Source organism: Polypterus senegalus, chromosome 11, assembly GCF_016835505.1.
Source record: "Polypterus senegalus isolate Bchr_013 chromosome 11, ASM1683550v1, whole genome shotgun sequence".
In the NCBI taxonomy this organism is placed as follows: domain Eukaryota; kingdom Metazoa; phylum Chordata; class Cladistia; order Polypteriformes; family Polypteridae; genus Polypterus; species Polypterus senegalus.
The window spans coordinates 49,491,368-49,506,614 of NC_053164.1; the positions used below are offsets into that span (position 1 = coordinate 49,491,368).

At 37.1% G+C, this 15,247-nt stretch overlaps 1 protein-coding gene across 4 annotated transcripts in view; it reads right to left on the bottom strand.

The window, feature by feature from the left end:
* The window catches only part of ank1a (ankyrin 1, erythrocytic a), a 295,220-nt gene that overhangs the window by 41,811 nt on the left and 238,162 nt on the right, over positions 1 to 15,247 (bottom strand). For all 4 annotated transcript variants that reach the window (XM_039768574.1, XM_039768575.1, XM_039768576.1 and 1 more), the window contains one exon: positions 14,616 to 14,762. In XM_039768574.1, coding sequence (XP_039624508.1) covers positions 14,616 to 14,762 — 147 coding nt within the window. The remainder of the gene's footprint in view (positions 1 to 14,615; positions 14,763 to 15,247) is intronic.

Here is a 15,247-nt window from a genome sequence, read left to right on the forward strand (position 1 = left end):
ATCTACAGGCACTGTGATTAGGGCCAGAGAAGGGGTCTTGGGAACTGTGAGTTCAAAGTGCAAACCTCTTTGCCACTGTGCTGCTCTAATATTTATACATACTGTACAGTATATATAATTGAGGTTGTGTAGTATAGTGTATGTTATCAACACCTATGTGATTATAAATGGTTGTTGTATTTCTAATGCTTTTCTGTGTTGTTCCACGCACTGACAGACACTACATTTGTAGATGAATTAAAAGGTAGATAATGTGGCACAGTAGTTAGAGGTATTTGAATTTAAGCTGCAGAGGCTTCTAGTTTAGTAATTGTTTAAAACTGCTTGGATGACCCTAAGATGGTCACTTAGTCATGCTATGTCCTAACTGTATTAACAATGATAATAAAAATAATAACAAAAAAGTGCAATGCTCTATCAAATGTGATTTAAAAAAGGAAGACATGGAATAAAACATTAAACGGACATGGCACCAAAGAACTAACTACAAACAAGGTTAAATGATTTTATGTGACACCACGTAAGAGAATGCTATTATTTTACATACTCACATCTTACAGTAATTAAAATACTAACTGTAATCTGTGGGTGGCACAGTGGTAGCGCTGCTGCCTTGCAGTTAGGAAACCCGGGCTCGCTTCCCAGGTCCTCCCTGCATGGGGTTTGCATGTTCTCCTCGTATCTGCATGGGTTTCCTCCGGGTGATCCGGTTTCCTCCCACAGTCCAAAGACATGCAGGTTAGGTGCATTGGCGATCCGAAATTGTCCCGTGTGTGTGTGTGTGTGTGCGCCCTGCCTGGAGTTTGTTTCCTGCCTTGCGCCCTGTGTTGGCTGGGATTGGCTCCAGCAGACCCCTGTGACCCTGTAGTTAGGATATAGTTGGTTGGATAATGAATGGAATCTACAATATTACTAGTGGTAGCTGATCCTTCTTATAACTGTTTAGTTTAGTTTTCTACTGTGAGATTATAAATATGTATATAAGTATGTACAACTGAATAAATCTTCATGAAACAAGGTGCACTGTACTACTGTCTGAGTATAAACACAGGTAACTGAGGAAATGAAGAAAAAAATTTGTAAATAACAAATAAATGAAATCAAAGACAGTTTTTTTCATTGGAGAAATACAAATTAAATCTTATTGCCTTACGTACAAGCACAGAAATCCTGGGAAGACTCATTTTCTCATTATACTGGATGCTATGGTTTGGGAGGATAAAGAAGATGGACAGGAACTTTGAGGGAGGGCTAATGTTTAAGTCAGACATAAGAAGAACCTTCAAGAAGAAGACTGCTCAGGTTGCTGGTGTTTTATGAGGAACAGTGACTAACATATTGCTGGAATGGAAGCTCACAGAAACGATACCACCAGGTAAGGACAACTGAGGACATAAGCAGAACCGGTGCAGTCCACACACTGATTTGTGGTGCAAAAAAAAACTGAAGATATTGTGGATAATTTGACTAGAAATATCCATCTCAGGCAAGAGAAGGGCATTCTGTCAAGAAGAGTACATTGAGAACTTCAGAAGGAGAAGTTTGTATGGTTGGATAGTCATTTTTTTTTATCTTGCTGCCAATAAATATGGAAAAATGGTGCTTTATAACTGCAATGCAGTTCCAAAAATATGCAGAATCTATGTCAAGGTATACTGAATCTGTCCTGGCAGCTTCTGGTAGTTTAAAACCCTATAAAGTTTACATTGGTGATACCTTTATTTTGTCTCTTTGTTTATAAATATTAGATCTGCACATTTAATCGTAATATATTTGTGATCTCGATTAACCCTATGACTAAGCGCCTCATATTCGCTGTAACCAATGAATGTCCATAGTATGTGCCACTTAACATCAAGCACACTGTGATATGTGAGTGTAGAAGAAAGTTTTTCTTCTTATTCAAAATAATTAACATTAAAAGATTTCTCTTATATTGGTTGGAACAGTCAACAGCCTGTACTGTGCAAACAATGTGTTGTAGTGCTGGCAGCACCACAAGGCAACCCCACAAATGGATACAACAAAATGAGGAGGTATGAAGTCTAAGAAAACTCAAGCGCAATCCTCATACCATACTGCTTTGCAAGTCTCCGTAACTGGCATATTGTTTAATGCCTCCCTTTATCAGTCAAGCTCCAATAGGGGTAAGAGATTGCTTATCACTTGGTAAAAGAGATCATGCCTGTTAACACTGAGCACTGCTACATACTGTATGATATTATTGCCTAATCTTCTTTGTTTATGTTTTATACATTAACTTCCTTCTCATTTCAATTTGTAAATCACTCTGAGCTACATTGTTTGTATGAAAATGTGCTATGTAAATAAAAGTTGTTGTTGTTCAGTAGCTGATATTAATACTGATATTACACTAAGAAGACATTGTCTGCAAACTGCTTTTTACCCTGCTAATCACATAGGTAAGAGGAAGTTCTTGTTTAATGGAATTTGCAGGGGCAGAAAATAAGCTTCAAAACAAAAAGTAAATGCTGTTTCTTTTATCAGATAGCCAGTGTTTTGGGCACAGATTATATTTTATTTTGATTAGCTTTTATTTGCTTCATTGTTTAATTGTGCATAATGGCTATGATCAAAATTATAAATAAATAATAATGTGCAACTGCAATCGAAAATCTATGGGATGATTTGAAGCAGGCTGTACATGCTCGGCAGCCATCAAATTTAACTGAACTGGAGAGATTTTGAATGGAAGAATGGTCAGAAATACCTCCATCCAGAATCCAGACACTCATCAAAGGCTATAGGAGGCATCTAGAGGCTGTTATATTTGCAAAAGGAGGCTCAACTAAGTATTGATGTAAAATCTCTGTGCCCATATTTATGCACCTGTCTAATTTTGTTATGATGCATATTGCATATTTTCTGTTAATCTAATAAACTTAATGGCACTGCTGAAATACTACTGTTTCCATAAGGCATGTCTTATATTAAAAGGAAGTTGCTACTTTGAAAGCTCAGCCAATGATAAACACAAATCCAAAGAATTAAGAGGGGTTCCCAAACTCTTTCATATGACTGTATATATACACACACTCACAAACACACACTCAGTTTCTGCTATCCTAATAAGACATTTAGGTAAGCTTCTCTACAGTATTACCCTTCTATATAAAAGCGGCCGGGATTGTCCTTCTGTCCCGTGAGTGCTACGCAGGCTCGGAGTTTCACAAACGCCCCGTCCATTTTGCAATGCACGATGGGATTTGTAGTTTTGTTTTTCCAGGTAAAAGATGATTTTCTACTCCAGACTGTGCGATATCTTCTTCTTCTTTCTTACTATATAAAAGCGGTCGGAATTGTCCTTCCGTCCCGTGAGTGGAAAGCGTAGCGGTATTCCACTTATCACAGACTTACTACTTGCAGCTTGCGGTACGAAGCGACATGATGTGAGCAGAGTTCTGGTGCTCCCATCGTTCCCTTGCTTTTGTGCGCGATGCTCTGGAAAAATAGACAAAATTATGTCTCTGGAAATAATTAATGTTGATGGAGTACAAATGCCTCACCGCGTAGTAAATATCAGGGGGGTTCAAAAGGGCGACCTCAATATAGAAAAAAAGTTTAAATTTATTCATCACAAAAATAACAGAAACTACGAGTATTAAAGTAATACCGCTCAAATGCAATATAACCAAATTAATGAGTTTGTATAAAATACCAAATTGATCTACATATTGAATTGCCTTAAGAAGTGGTCAACTTAAAAGGGGGGTCAGCCTAGTATTATAATAATGTTATTTGTTTTTTTAATCATATTTAAATTATCCATCCATCCATCCATTTTCCAACCCGCTGAATCCGAACACAGGGTCACGGGGGTCCACTGGAGCCAATCCCAGCCAACACAGGGCACAAGGCAGGAACCAATCCTGGGCAGGGTGCCAACCCACCACAGGACACACACAAACACACCCACACACCAAGCACACACTAGGGCCAATTTAGAATCACCAGTGCACCTAACCTGCATGTCTTGGACTGTGGGAGGAAACCGGAGCGCCCGGAGGAAACCCACGCAGACACGGGGAGAACATGCAAACTCCATGCAGGGAAGACCCGGGAAGCGAACCCAGGTCCCCTAACTGCGAGGCAGCAGCGATACCACTACGCCACCATGCCCCCTATTTAAATTATGCTTGATTTTATTTAAAGAATATATTCCTAATTGTATTTATATTTTGTAATAACATGTTATTATGCACAAACCAGTGTAAGTTAATAAATATGCATAGTTTTTTTTATTTTTTTAAGAATCATACCTTAAAATTGTGATTTAAATTCTAAGCCAAAAAATTGTAATTTCCATTCAACCAGGAACCATGCAGCCCTAATAAATATAAAAGTATATTTGTTCATCCTGTTGAAACAACTGCAGATTAAATATTTAAAAGCTCATCAGCTCACCCAGGAGACAGATTACAAAAAAGGTTCTTTGAGAACAACAGGACTGCCTGTGTATTAATAGGATGAGATTGCAGCATTCAGGCAAAACATGAATACTAAGAACAAACACTAGAACAAATTTGACGAGAGCAGGCCATTCATCCCAGCAAGTTCATTAACTCTATTATCATCATTTCTTCAAAATAATATCAAATAAAGTTTTCAAGGTCTCCAAAGAAATACTATTTATCACACTACTTGTATTCCATATCCCACAAAAAATCAAATGTTAGTGTGAAATTCACGTGTTCTCATTGAACATCTCATTTTAGAATACCAATCACTTCAGCAATTTATCTCTGTTAACTTAAACTAAAAAGTTTCAACTTCTCAGATCTCAAATCTCAAACTTATAGTCTTCATATCTGGTTAGTCACTCTTCTCTGGAAACCCCCCAGTGCTACTATGTCGTTTTTTTTCTTTTGTAGAATCAAGACCAAAAATTGTACACAATTTCCAGATGAGGCGTCAATAGTGCATTATCTTAAGTAAAACGTCCCTTGACTTGTACCCCACATATTGGAAGATATAACCTAATATCTTATTAGCCCTTGTAGTAGCTTCTGTACACCGTCTTGATGTAGTTAGTGAAGAATCCACTGCGACTCCTAGGTCCTTTTCATGAGGTACAAAATATTGCTACCCCCTGCCCCCTCTAGAATTTTAGATTGTACATCAATGCGCTGTTGCACAACATCTGTATTGTCTGTCAATTTATCAATAATTATTGACATACAATAATCAACCTGACTGATCCCCTACTTTATGCCATACTTTTCTATTTATTTGACAAAAACATTTTTGCTACAATAACCTGTTTTGATTGCATTGTGAATTCTGAATGTTAGCTTTTGGCTAATCAGTAAAAGTTACTTGATTGGGTACAACCACTGTGGAATTTTATGAGAAAAAAACTCAGACGTGAGCATCAGTAGGCTTTGTGCCCTAGGAACCAAGTTACCTGTACTATAACATTTCAGTAATTATTTACTGCGTTGATGCTAATCTTGCTCTTAATCAGCTAATGATGCTGATCGTAAAATGGGTCATTACAATAGAAACTGTTGAGAAGAAATCATAATTAATTGCAGAATTACGGTATTTACCATAATTCATGAGATATTATCAAAAATTAATTTGAGGGTTCCTTTAGAGTGCCTTTTCTCTTGAAGGACTTGTCTCAAAAACTAATCAGCCAAACGTCATCTTAACAGGTGTTTGCTATTTCAACTCTAGACAGTCCTCAACAATCTGTGACACACAGACACACACTCCCCCATCATGGAGATGTTCATCAATGTTTTTGGTATCAGGGGACCCTAAAACTTTGAGATCCATCAAGAACTGGAGATCAAAAGTTTTCACAAATCTAAAGCTTTCGCTCCTTCTCCATAGATGATAGGTCATGGTGGGGGTGAGTGCAAAGCAAAAATGAATTCAAATGATTAAACTTGTTCATTTAAAATGATAACATCAAAATGAGTTTAGTGCAATGTGTGTTTGATGATTCCCTGTCAGGATGTGAATGGAAGTCAACATAATCAATGCAGATATGTGGAGAATTTGCAAACTCTATGCACACAATGAATGGAGTGAAATTTGAACCAGTTTCATGAATTTGTAGCAGCACTATATACCTACTTAATCAACGTTTCGATTAGTGATGCTCTTAAAATATCTCACCTCTAAGGTTTAAAGACATTGAGTTATAGGAATGGATTGATGGCTGTTAAATATAATATCAGTGTTTTCTGAGGAAAATGAAGGGTATAATGATAGGTGCTGAAGGAGTTTTTCTCTTTGCATAAATTCTCTGATTCATTATTATTTCAGTGCAGCACCAATATAATATGAATAGCAAATTGGTCATAAAAATCAAATGATTAGTGGTGTCAGTTGACCGCATGACACAATGAACAAAACAGTAGAAATGAAGAGGTGATAATCCAACAGATTTTCATCTCATTGCTATATAACTAGGCAAATACAAAGAAAAATGAAAAAAAAAAGCATTCAAGAATAAAAATATACACCAACGAAACACAGATGAGCCTCAACATTTTAATGTACACACACTGGAAATAAGTTCTTTATCAATTAATGGAAACCTGAAGAACAAATGCATGTGCCAGAAAAAGATGCAATAGACATTAACCAGCATGCCATGCAACAGCAAATTGTTAGTACACAACACATGTCTTCCAGGAACACAGAGAAATGTCTCCCCAAGAGAGGAGAAACTAGGATTTGGTCAGACACATGCACCAATCCCAGAGCAGGACAGTATTGACCAAGAGAACTGTTGAGGTGTAGACAGTGGATATGCAGCACTAAAAAGAGGATGACAGGGCCAGAGGTCAACATGAGGCCAGAGGTCAGAGGAGAGAGGTGACAGGAGGATAAGGCAAGATGGTCAGAAGGGCCACCCGCAGAGCAGCAAGAAGGTGACATGTTTGAAACAAAAACAAAAAAAAAAAACAAGAAAAAAAGACCAACAACAGGGGACAGTCTGGAAGAACTAAGATAAAGAGAGACAGATAGAGAAACAGATTTCAGTGTGTAACAGTTGGTGCAAAGGGCCTAGCATACCAGAACCCCAAAATGCTTCTTTAACAGATGACTCTCAGAGAGGACATTTTGGAAACTCTTGTCTTTTCTTTTTATTTTCTTTCCTGACAGACAAATGTGTTTTTACCAAAAACATAGAATATTAAATATAACAGGTCTCCATTTCATGACCCTTCTCAGGCCGATACAATAAATCCTTAAGCAGTATGTTTCACAATGTTAGCTGTGTGCTTAAAAGCATATTATAATTCCAAACTCTATTCAGTATGTATTCTCTACATTCTTTCTTATATGTCATTCTTGTTCTTCTTCTAGGCACCCTTCTACTTTATCAAGTCTCTTCTTCACCTTTCCTAACACTAACAATTACTGAAATTCACTTGTAATGTTGTCATATAAAGCTTACATTCATTGCAATATTTTTGGTGACAGATCAATTATTTATGTTTAAAGATCATCATGTAGTTTTATGAGATTTGACACCATTTAGCTCTACATTCTCAAAAAACAGTAGAGAAGGAATTAGTTTAAGCAAATTAAACAAAAAAGAAACAGAAACATTGTTTATTTATCTCTGTCTTTTACTTTAAGTTTTGACCTTAATCTGCACTGAGACTGCAAATTAGGAATACATAATAAATATATTCAATCTGATAATGAAGAATTCAACATGAGATGAATATGAGGAAGAATAGATTAGTCTTATTTAGGAAATGTAAAAGATTGAGTGAGAACTGGGAAAAAAAAGCCCCCTGAACAAAAGGTAAGGAACAGTGTACATAATGGAAAGCTGAACTCTTACGGACGGATTTAAATTTTTGGATCCCAGGTGAACATACTAATGAAATAAGCTTGGAAGTAATAAAACATGGTGTTTGGATAATTGATCAACTGGTTTTATGATCTATTCCTATTATGGTTAAGAGACTCCACTGAGAAGATAAAGGCAGCAACACTGTGTTCTCTTTGGCTTAACTGTGGTTAGTGACACTTGAGGTAGAACCAAAACTGACTTCATTCTCACTGTGGAGATCATCCTATTGTGCATGTGTGCTTGTGGTTTTGGCTTTCAGAAACATTTTTTCTTTGGTGAAATAGTTCTCAGCCAGGAATACTGTTTTTTCGCAACCCCAGCTATGCTCAAAAGGAAGTAAGCAGCTAAACATGAGCCAGATTATGTCAGTATCACTGGGAACAGTAACACTGGATGGCTGGAAACTGCATACTTCACTCTTGGTTAGGAATGAACTCTTTCAGGGCTGATGTCGGCTTTTGTCAAAATTTAGGAGTAGAGGATGGTAATGAGCTGTAAACTGCAACAAAACTCACCCTTACATTTTAGTTTGACTCTCTTTGCTAGAAGGAAAGAGGCATAGCTTTGTTGATTTAAACTCAATTCTATTTGCGTGCATGAACAGCGAAGTGCAAACAACCTCTAAAATGGCACTGACATATGGCGAAACACCAAAGCGAATGTGCAAAGCAAAACACTCCATATTCCATTTTATGTAATTTTGTTGAATCGGACTCTGACTTGTCGGAATCCGAGTTTGATGGAAGTGATCTGGAGATGGATATCAAAAACAAAAGTGAGGTGCCAGTATCATCTGATCAGTCCTCAGCTGATCGTGGCGCTAAACACTTTTGTGAAGCTGATGCGCCTACACAAACGTTTGCCTGGTAGGACCACCACTTATGATGTCAAGAGGTACAAACCATATTGCGTCACACTCTGACTGCCACCGCCACCTGCCCGCCAGGCAGCTGGACCACTGTGCATTCCTGCTGACCATCGAGGTGCCCCTACGCAGCCAATGCCGCCAAAGAGATGCTGAACATGTGCCAGCAGAAGCCACAGCACATAGCAGCAGATGTTTTATGTTGACCTATGTGTGAAACCATTGCGTTGTGTGCTTTTCAGAAAATTGAGTGTTTTGGAAAAAATATTCAGCCCTCAAAGTGTTAAGTTCAGTTTTTAGTTTAAGAAATTGACCTTTCCTATCAATTAGGAGGTGTAGAGATTCTTATACTTTTATGACAGACTCAGATCTTTAACCATTCAAGTAGGTTCTACCAGTAAAGTAGAAGATAAATTCTATAATTTACTATGACAATGTGCATTGGTTGGGGTGGACAATTGCTGTTAATTCCAGGCAAAATGATTCACAGCCTATAAATTAAACAGCTTAAAAAATCCAAAAAATAAAATCATGGGCAGGTTCTTCTTGTTAAATATTAAGAGTGACATAGATTTGATTGTTTAAAAACGCTGAAAGGTCTGTTATTTAGGGTATAGGTTGGTTATTTTCTTTAAATATTCTTTCAAATTCTATCAAAAATGTTAGGTTCTATTGGTTAAACAAGATGAGAGGTTCAATCAGTTAGAAAATGGCCATACTGTGGTTACGCAGTGTAATAGATTCAAATAGTAAACTGATAGACAGATTCTCTTGGTTAAATACAGTCAGACAGACTTGATCAGTTAGGAGATGGACAGGTTCTAGTGGTAAAATAAAATGGAGTTAGGAAATGGATAGGTTCACTTAGTTAAACGATTTACAACTTCTATTAGTTAGTAGATGTAAAGATTCAGATAGCTCTATTAGTTAGCAAATGAAACATTTCAATTGATTAGAAATCTGATGGAAGCAATTAGTTAAAATAAAGCCAGGTCCTATTTTAAATAATGATTTTATAGATTCAATCACGAGTTATAGAAGTTGTCCTAGTTTAAAAAGTCTTATGGGTTAGACAAGTTGTGATGTGGACAGTGTTGTGTTCCACTCAGGGCTGCTGACCTGACTCAGGTTTACTTTTTGTCTCTTTAATGGTCTTCTTAGTTTTCAAATATCTTTTGTCTTTTTTATGTTGTTAATTAAGTTTTTGGTTTTGATTCTTTTTAAATATGTCATTTCATGATTTTATATTGTATTGTTTATTAATCATTCAGCATTTATTTATTCTGTAAATATCTTTTTTTATACATTGTCTTCTGTGGGTGGAACCTCTGAGGTCCACCATAATGTCACTGCTTACTAAGGGCCAAGGTCCTTCAGAGTAGCATTGAGAATTGTGGAATCCATAAAATTATATTTTATCTAAAACAAGGAAAAAATCTAATTATACTTGCAGAGAAGTATGCAGATGTTCTTTTGAACTGGGAAAGATTTCCTTAGTGTTATTCTAAAAAACATTGGGCTCCTGCTTGTGTCTCTGCTAATCTCCTATTGTTTAAATTAATGAGAGGTTGTATAACACAGTGAGCCTCATTTTATTACTAATTATGTCTCTGTTTTGGGTGAGGGTGGAAGTTTTAGTGTGGTTTATGATTATAAATCTTAATTATTTTGGTGATATATGGGATTTATTGTATTTCTGATTAGATAGATTTTTTAATTTTGTAATTGTGTTTTATTGAAACATGTGTTTGATTATTATATTATAAAATTTATTCTATAATGCATTGATCTGAAACTATTAAAACTTCACAAAGGGAATATTGAAATTAAGTTCTTCTTTGTGAGTATCATTTCGATTTTCTGGCTTTTGATATTTTTTGTTCTGTTTTTGTGGATTTGAGACTTGGAATACAGACTGGCTTTGGTTACTTGGGGTTAACTTTTTAAGTAATACTTTTGTTGTTTTCTTTTTTCCTATTTTTGTTTATTTTTCCTACCTTGCCAGTCTGTGCTTTTTTTGAATAATTTAATTAATTCTTTAACTATAAAGGAACTTTGTTAAGTTTTGTCCCGAAAACAAAGGTTTTTGAAATCCCTCTTTGATTACCCTTTATTACCTACAGGATGTTTTGAAATTCTTGCAAACTTTCAAAGAATTAGCCCTGTTTTTAGGCCTGTGTAGGGAAGAGGCCTGTCTTATTGGGTTTAGGGCTTGGCTGTCCTGGATGAGGGTTTTTTTCTTGGGGTCCAGACCTGTGCTATGCGTAATGATGACAGACATGTTATGTTTGATAAACAGCTAAAAGACAAGCAAGTTCGACCCATTCAAACATGCAGAGTTCTGTCAGTTGAATAGTTCACTGAAATGTATAAGCTGTACACTTTTCTGTATGTTCTGAGAATAATATATCTATTTGTCAATCTCCATTACCACATTGCAGTTATCAATTAATCCAGCCCTGATCATGCTCTATGTGACTTTCCATCCAGGACCATCTTCTTGCCATGGTAGTGGGGCTTGTGGACCATAGGGATGCTCAGCTCTAGGCCATCTGTAGGTTTGGGCTCCTGATAAGGTCTCCCTGGGCAAAAAGGTTTGGGCTGAGAGGTCATACAAAGAATGGCTCACAATGATCATCATGATGGTACATATTGGAAATAAGTGTACTCCACCCCTGAAACCAGGTCTGGGGCTGGTGAGTATCTGTTGGTTAGGCAGCCCACATAACCTGGCTAGGCTCAGCCCGATATGGGTATATGGAGCTTTTTTGTTGGCTCGCCACCAGCAAGATGAAGTGTAAGGATTTGGAATGATGCCAGTTTAGTGGCAGGCATAGGTGGGAAGAACCTAGATGAACTATGCTCTGGCAAATGTGAATGGCTTTGGGAATTTGGAACATAACCTCTCTGAAAGAAAAGGGAGCCTGAGCTGGGTGCAATAGTTAGAAAAGTACCAGGTACTGTAGATATAGCTAATATCATTTCTATGCATACCATGGGTTTTGAGGACAAACTTCTTGATTGGTGGAGTTCTCTTTCTTACACTTCAGTTCTGTTTGGTAAAAGGCCTTTAGTGGGAGTGGAGATACTCACAAGCTCCAGGCTGAGGGATGTGCAACTAGAGTTTGCCCCAGTGAATGAGAGGGTTGTCTCAATGTGGCCATAAGACACAGACAGGAAATCTCTGACTGTAGTCTGTGCATATGCACCAAACACCTGTTTAGAGTATTCAGCCTTCTTATGGAAATGTGGTGAGGTGTTTAAAAGGTAGTGCAGCCCACTGACTCAGTGGTCTTACAATGCTTACATTGGCAATGACAGAGGTACCTGGAAGGGTATGATTGGAAGGAACAGATTGCTGGATCTAAATCAAAACAGTTAGTTGTTATTGGATTTCTGTACTAGTCATGGATTATCCAAAACAAACACTATGTTTGAATACAAATGCAAGCTCATCAACTGGCCTTAGTGGAGGAGTTCAGGTATGTTAGGATCTTGTTCACAAGTGACAGAAGAAAGGAATGTGAGATTGATAAATAGATTGGAGCGGCAGCAGTTCTGCAGATACTACATCAAATACCTCTGTGCTGGTGAAGCAGAAGCTGAGTCTAAAGACAAAGCTCTCATCTTATAGGTTGATCTATGCTCCTGTCATCACCCACGGTAATGAGCTATGGATAACGACCAAAAGAATGAGATCATGAGTAAAGGCGGCAGAAATGAGGCTTCTTTCCAGGGCTGTTGTTCTGACACTTGGATAGGGTGAGAAGATCCGCAGTTCAGGAGAGTCAGATGAGATTGTTTGAGCATGTTGTAAGCTTATTTCTGGGTAGCTCCCTCTGGAGCTGCTCTGAGCACATCACACAGGGCAGAAACCCTGTGGCAGACCCAGGCCAGTAAGGTATAGTGGTTAAGGCTTGGATTTCAAACCATGATATTGTGGGTTTAAACCCTGCTACTGACACTGTGTGACCATGAGAAAGTCACTTGACTTGCCTGTGCTCCAATTGGAAAACCAAAAGAAATGTCACCAATTGGTCTGGACTGACCTTCTTGGCTTGCTACCTCCATGACCCTCACCAGAAAAATGGATTTGAGAAGATGAGATGAGATCCATGTGATTGCTGTAGCTATCATACCCTTTACTCTCATAAATTCGGATGTCATATTACTGGTGAAAGTAGTTGCTCGTTACTATTAAACTGTAATTAGAAACTAATGCACCAGATCTGTCATTATCTATCAGGTCTTTTCAGGCCTTTGACAATATGTTTATCCTCATGGATGCTATCAGTTCTACTTATCTTTACCCTCCCCTGCTGTCATTCTCTCAATTGATACAGAGAAGGCTTGTAACAGAATGAATTAGGCCTTTCTATAGCAAATTTTAGAACAAAGGAGTTTCGGGAGTAGATTTATTAATTCAATAAAACACTTCACTTCTCATATTCTACAATCTTGTTAACAAACTCAGATATCTGCCTGCCATGCAACATTTATAAAGATGTCAGACAAGGCTGAACCTGTGCCCATTGCTTTTTGTAACTCCAGCCTGTCCCCTCTGATAACTTTCCATTACACACACAATAAGATGTATTTACAGTACTGTATATACTGATGTTTTACGTTTTCTAAGGATACTCCGTCTCATCTTCCATTTGTGATTAAACTTTATTGCTTCTTTGAGATCTTCGCAAGATACATTAGTAATAGGCCTTAATCTATCCACCTTCCCATTAACCATCTTGCATTCTCAATCAAATATCTTGGTATTGAGATCTTGATTTTACTTCAGAATATTGCCATATCCAGCTACAATTATGTTTTAAATTACTTGACTAATCTTCCTTTATTCGATTACTAATTTTAAAGTTAATATTGTGCCCCATTTTAACTTTGTTAGTAGAATGCCTCCCTCCCCACCAAAAAATTGATAAAGCATATATTATAGAGTACCTTGTTTAGTTTGAATGTTCTGACAACCATTGCCACAATAGCTTCAATTTTCAACATAGCATTAAACTACTGTTCACTTTCCACCTGCACAATAATTACAGTGCCAACAGCACAAGTTTACTTAGTAGTAAATTAGGAAACAACAAAGTGGGAGGCAAAATGAGTAAGAGAGTCTGGTGAAAAAATAGATAAACAGACATAGAACTGAAATTACAAAAATGGAGAAAGAGAAAGGGATCTCTTGGGATAGATGGAACGCATTAAGTCACATTAAACTTTTACAGTATATCTTTTGTGTACTTTGAAATTAGTAATATGCTTTACACAAAACCTCTCTTCTAGACTCTCAATTTACTCAGGCTATCTTGATATTTGATGTCAATCTTTGAACAAGATCGATATTATACTAGAATGTACCTTACAGCAATAGCTCTGTTGCTCTGTTTTCCTGCCTACTAAATGGTCTGCATGCTTCATCTCGATAATGGAAGTATTTATTAAAAACACAGAGTCTTGTGAACAGCCTGTGTTGCCTTTGCCATTCAGAGCAAATTAATAAAACATTGTTAAAAAATAAAATAAGAACTGTTCAGTTGTAGAAACTGACAGCAATATTTGATTGGTTTGTTTGATTGGAACTTTATTAGGATAATAAAATGCTGCCAACCTGACCTGTCTAATATCTCAGTCACATACAGTGAGTGCATGGTAGCTTGCAGGAGGAATTTCGAGTCACACTCAGCAGTCATTTAAAACAAGAATGCCACTCTTCATGAATATATGTGTACTGTTGTGTTGGATCCAAAATCTCTTTTTAGAATCCACTACAACTATGGATTCACAGAATGACAATGAGAAAAAAAGTCTAGGGATGGCATATTGCACAGCTACTGTATGTGCTCTGCTTCTTTAGTGACCCGGTACCCACAAGATGACAGGCCCACTTACCATTCATCATGGAAGGTGACAGAAGGTGGTCTCTATCTGACTGTCTCCGACTCTCTTTGAGCACACGTGGTTGGGATCCTGATCCTTCTAACATGTTGACGATATCAGTCCTGTCAATGTTTTTCAAGGCTGCAAACAAGCTCTCCACTAAAAGTAAAGAGAGACAAATTGAAAATTCATGAATGAAGCAAAATTTGAGCTGCTAAGACATATAAGTGAACACACTTGCAAGAATTAGACATTGAAATTTTTTATGTATATTCTCTGCTAGTACAGACAGTGAAAAAAATCAATGTTTGATTTTGTTAGTAAAATTATTAAAATATTAAATGTAATGTTTTTATTTGCATAAATCAGGGGTAGGCAAAGTCATTCCTGGAGGGCCGCAGTGGCTGCAGGTTTTTGTTCCAACCAAATTGCTTAATAAAAAACACTTATTGCTCAAGTAACACTTCTGCTTCATTTTAGTTGTCTCACTCGTTAAGATTTTGAACCCTTATTGCTTATTTTGTCTTAAAGAGCTGTAGTCTCAGTTTTTAATATCTCCTTATTAGCAATAAGATGCAAATGATAAAAGAAACTAGCATTTCTCCATTTAGCCTGTTTCCATTTACACCTGTGTGTATTTATTG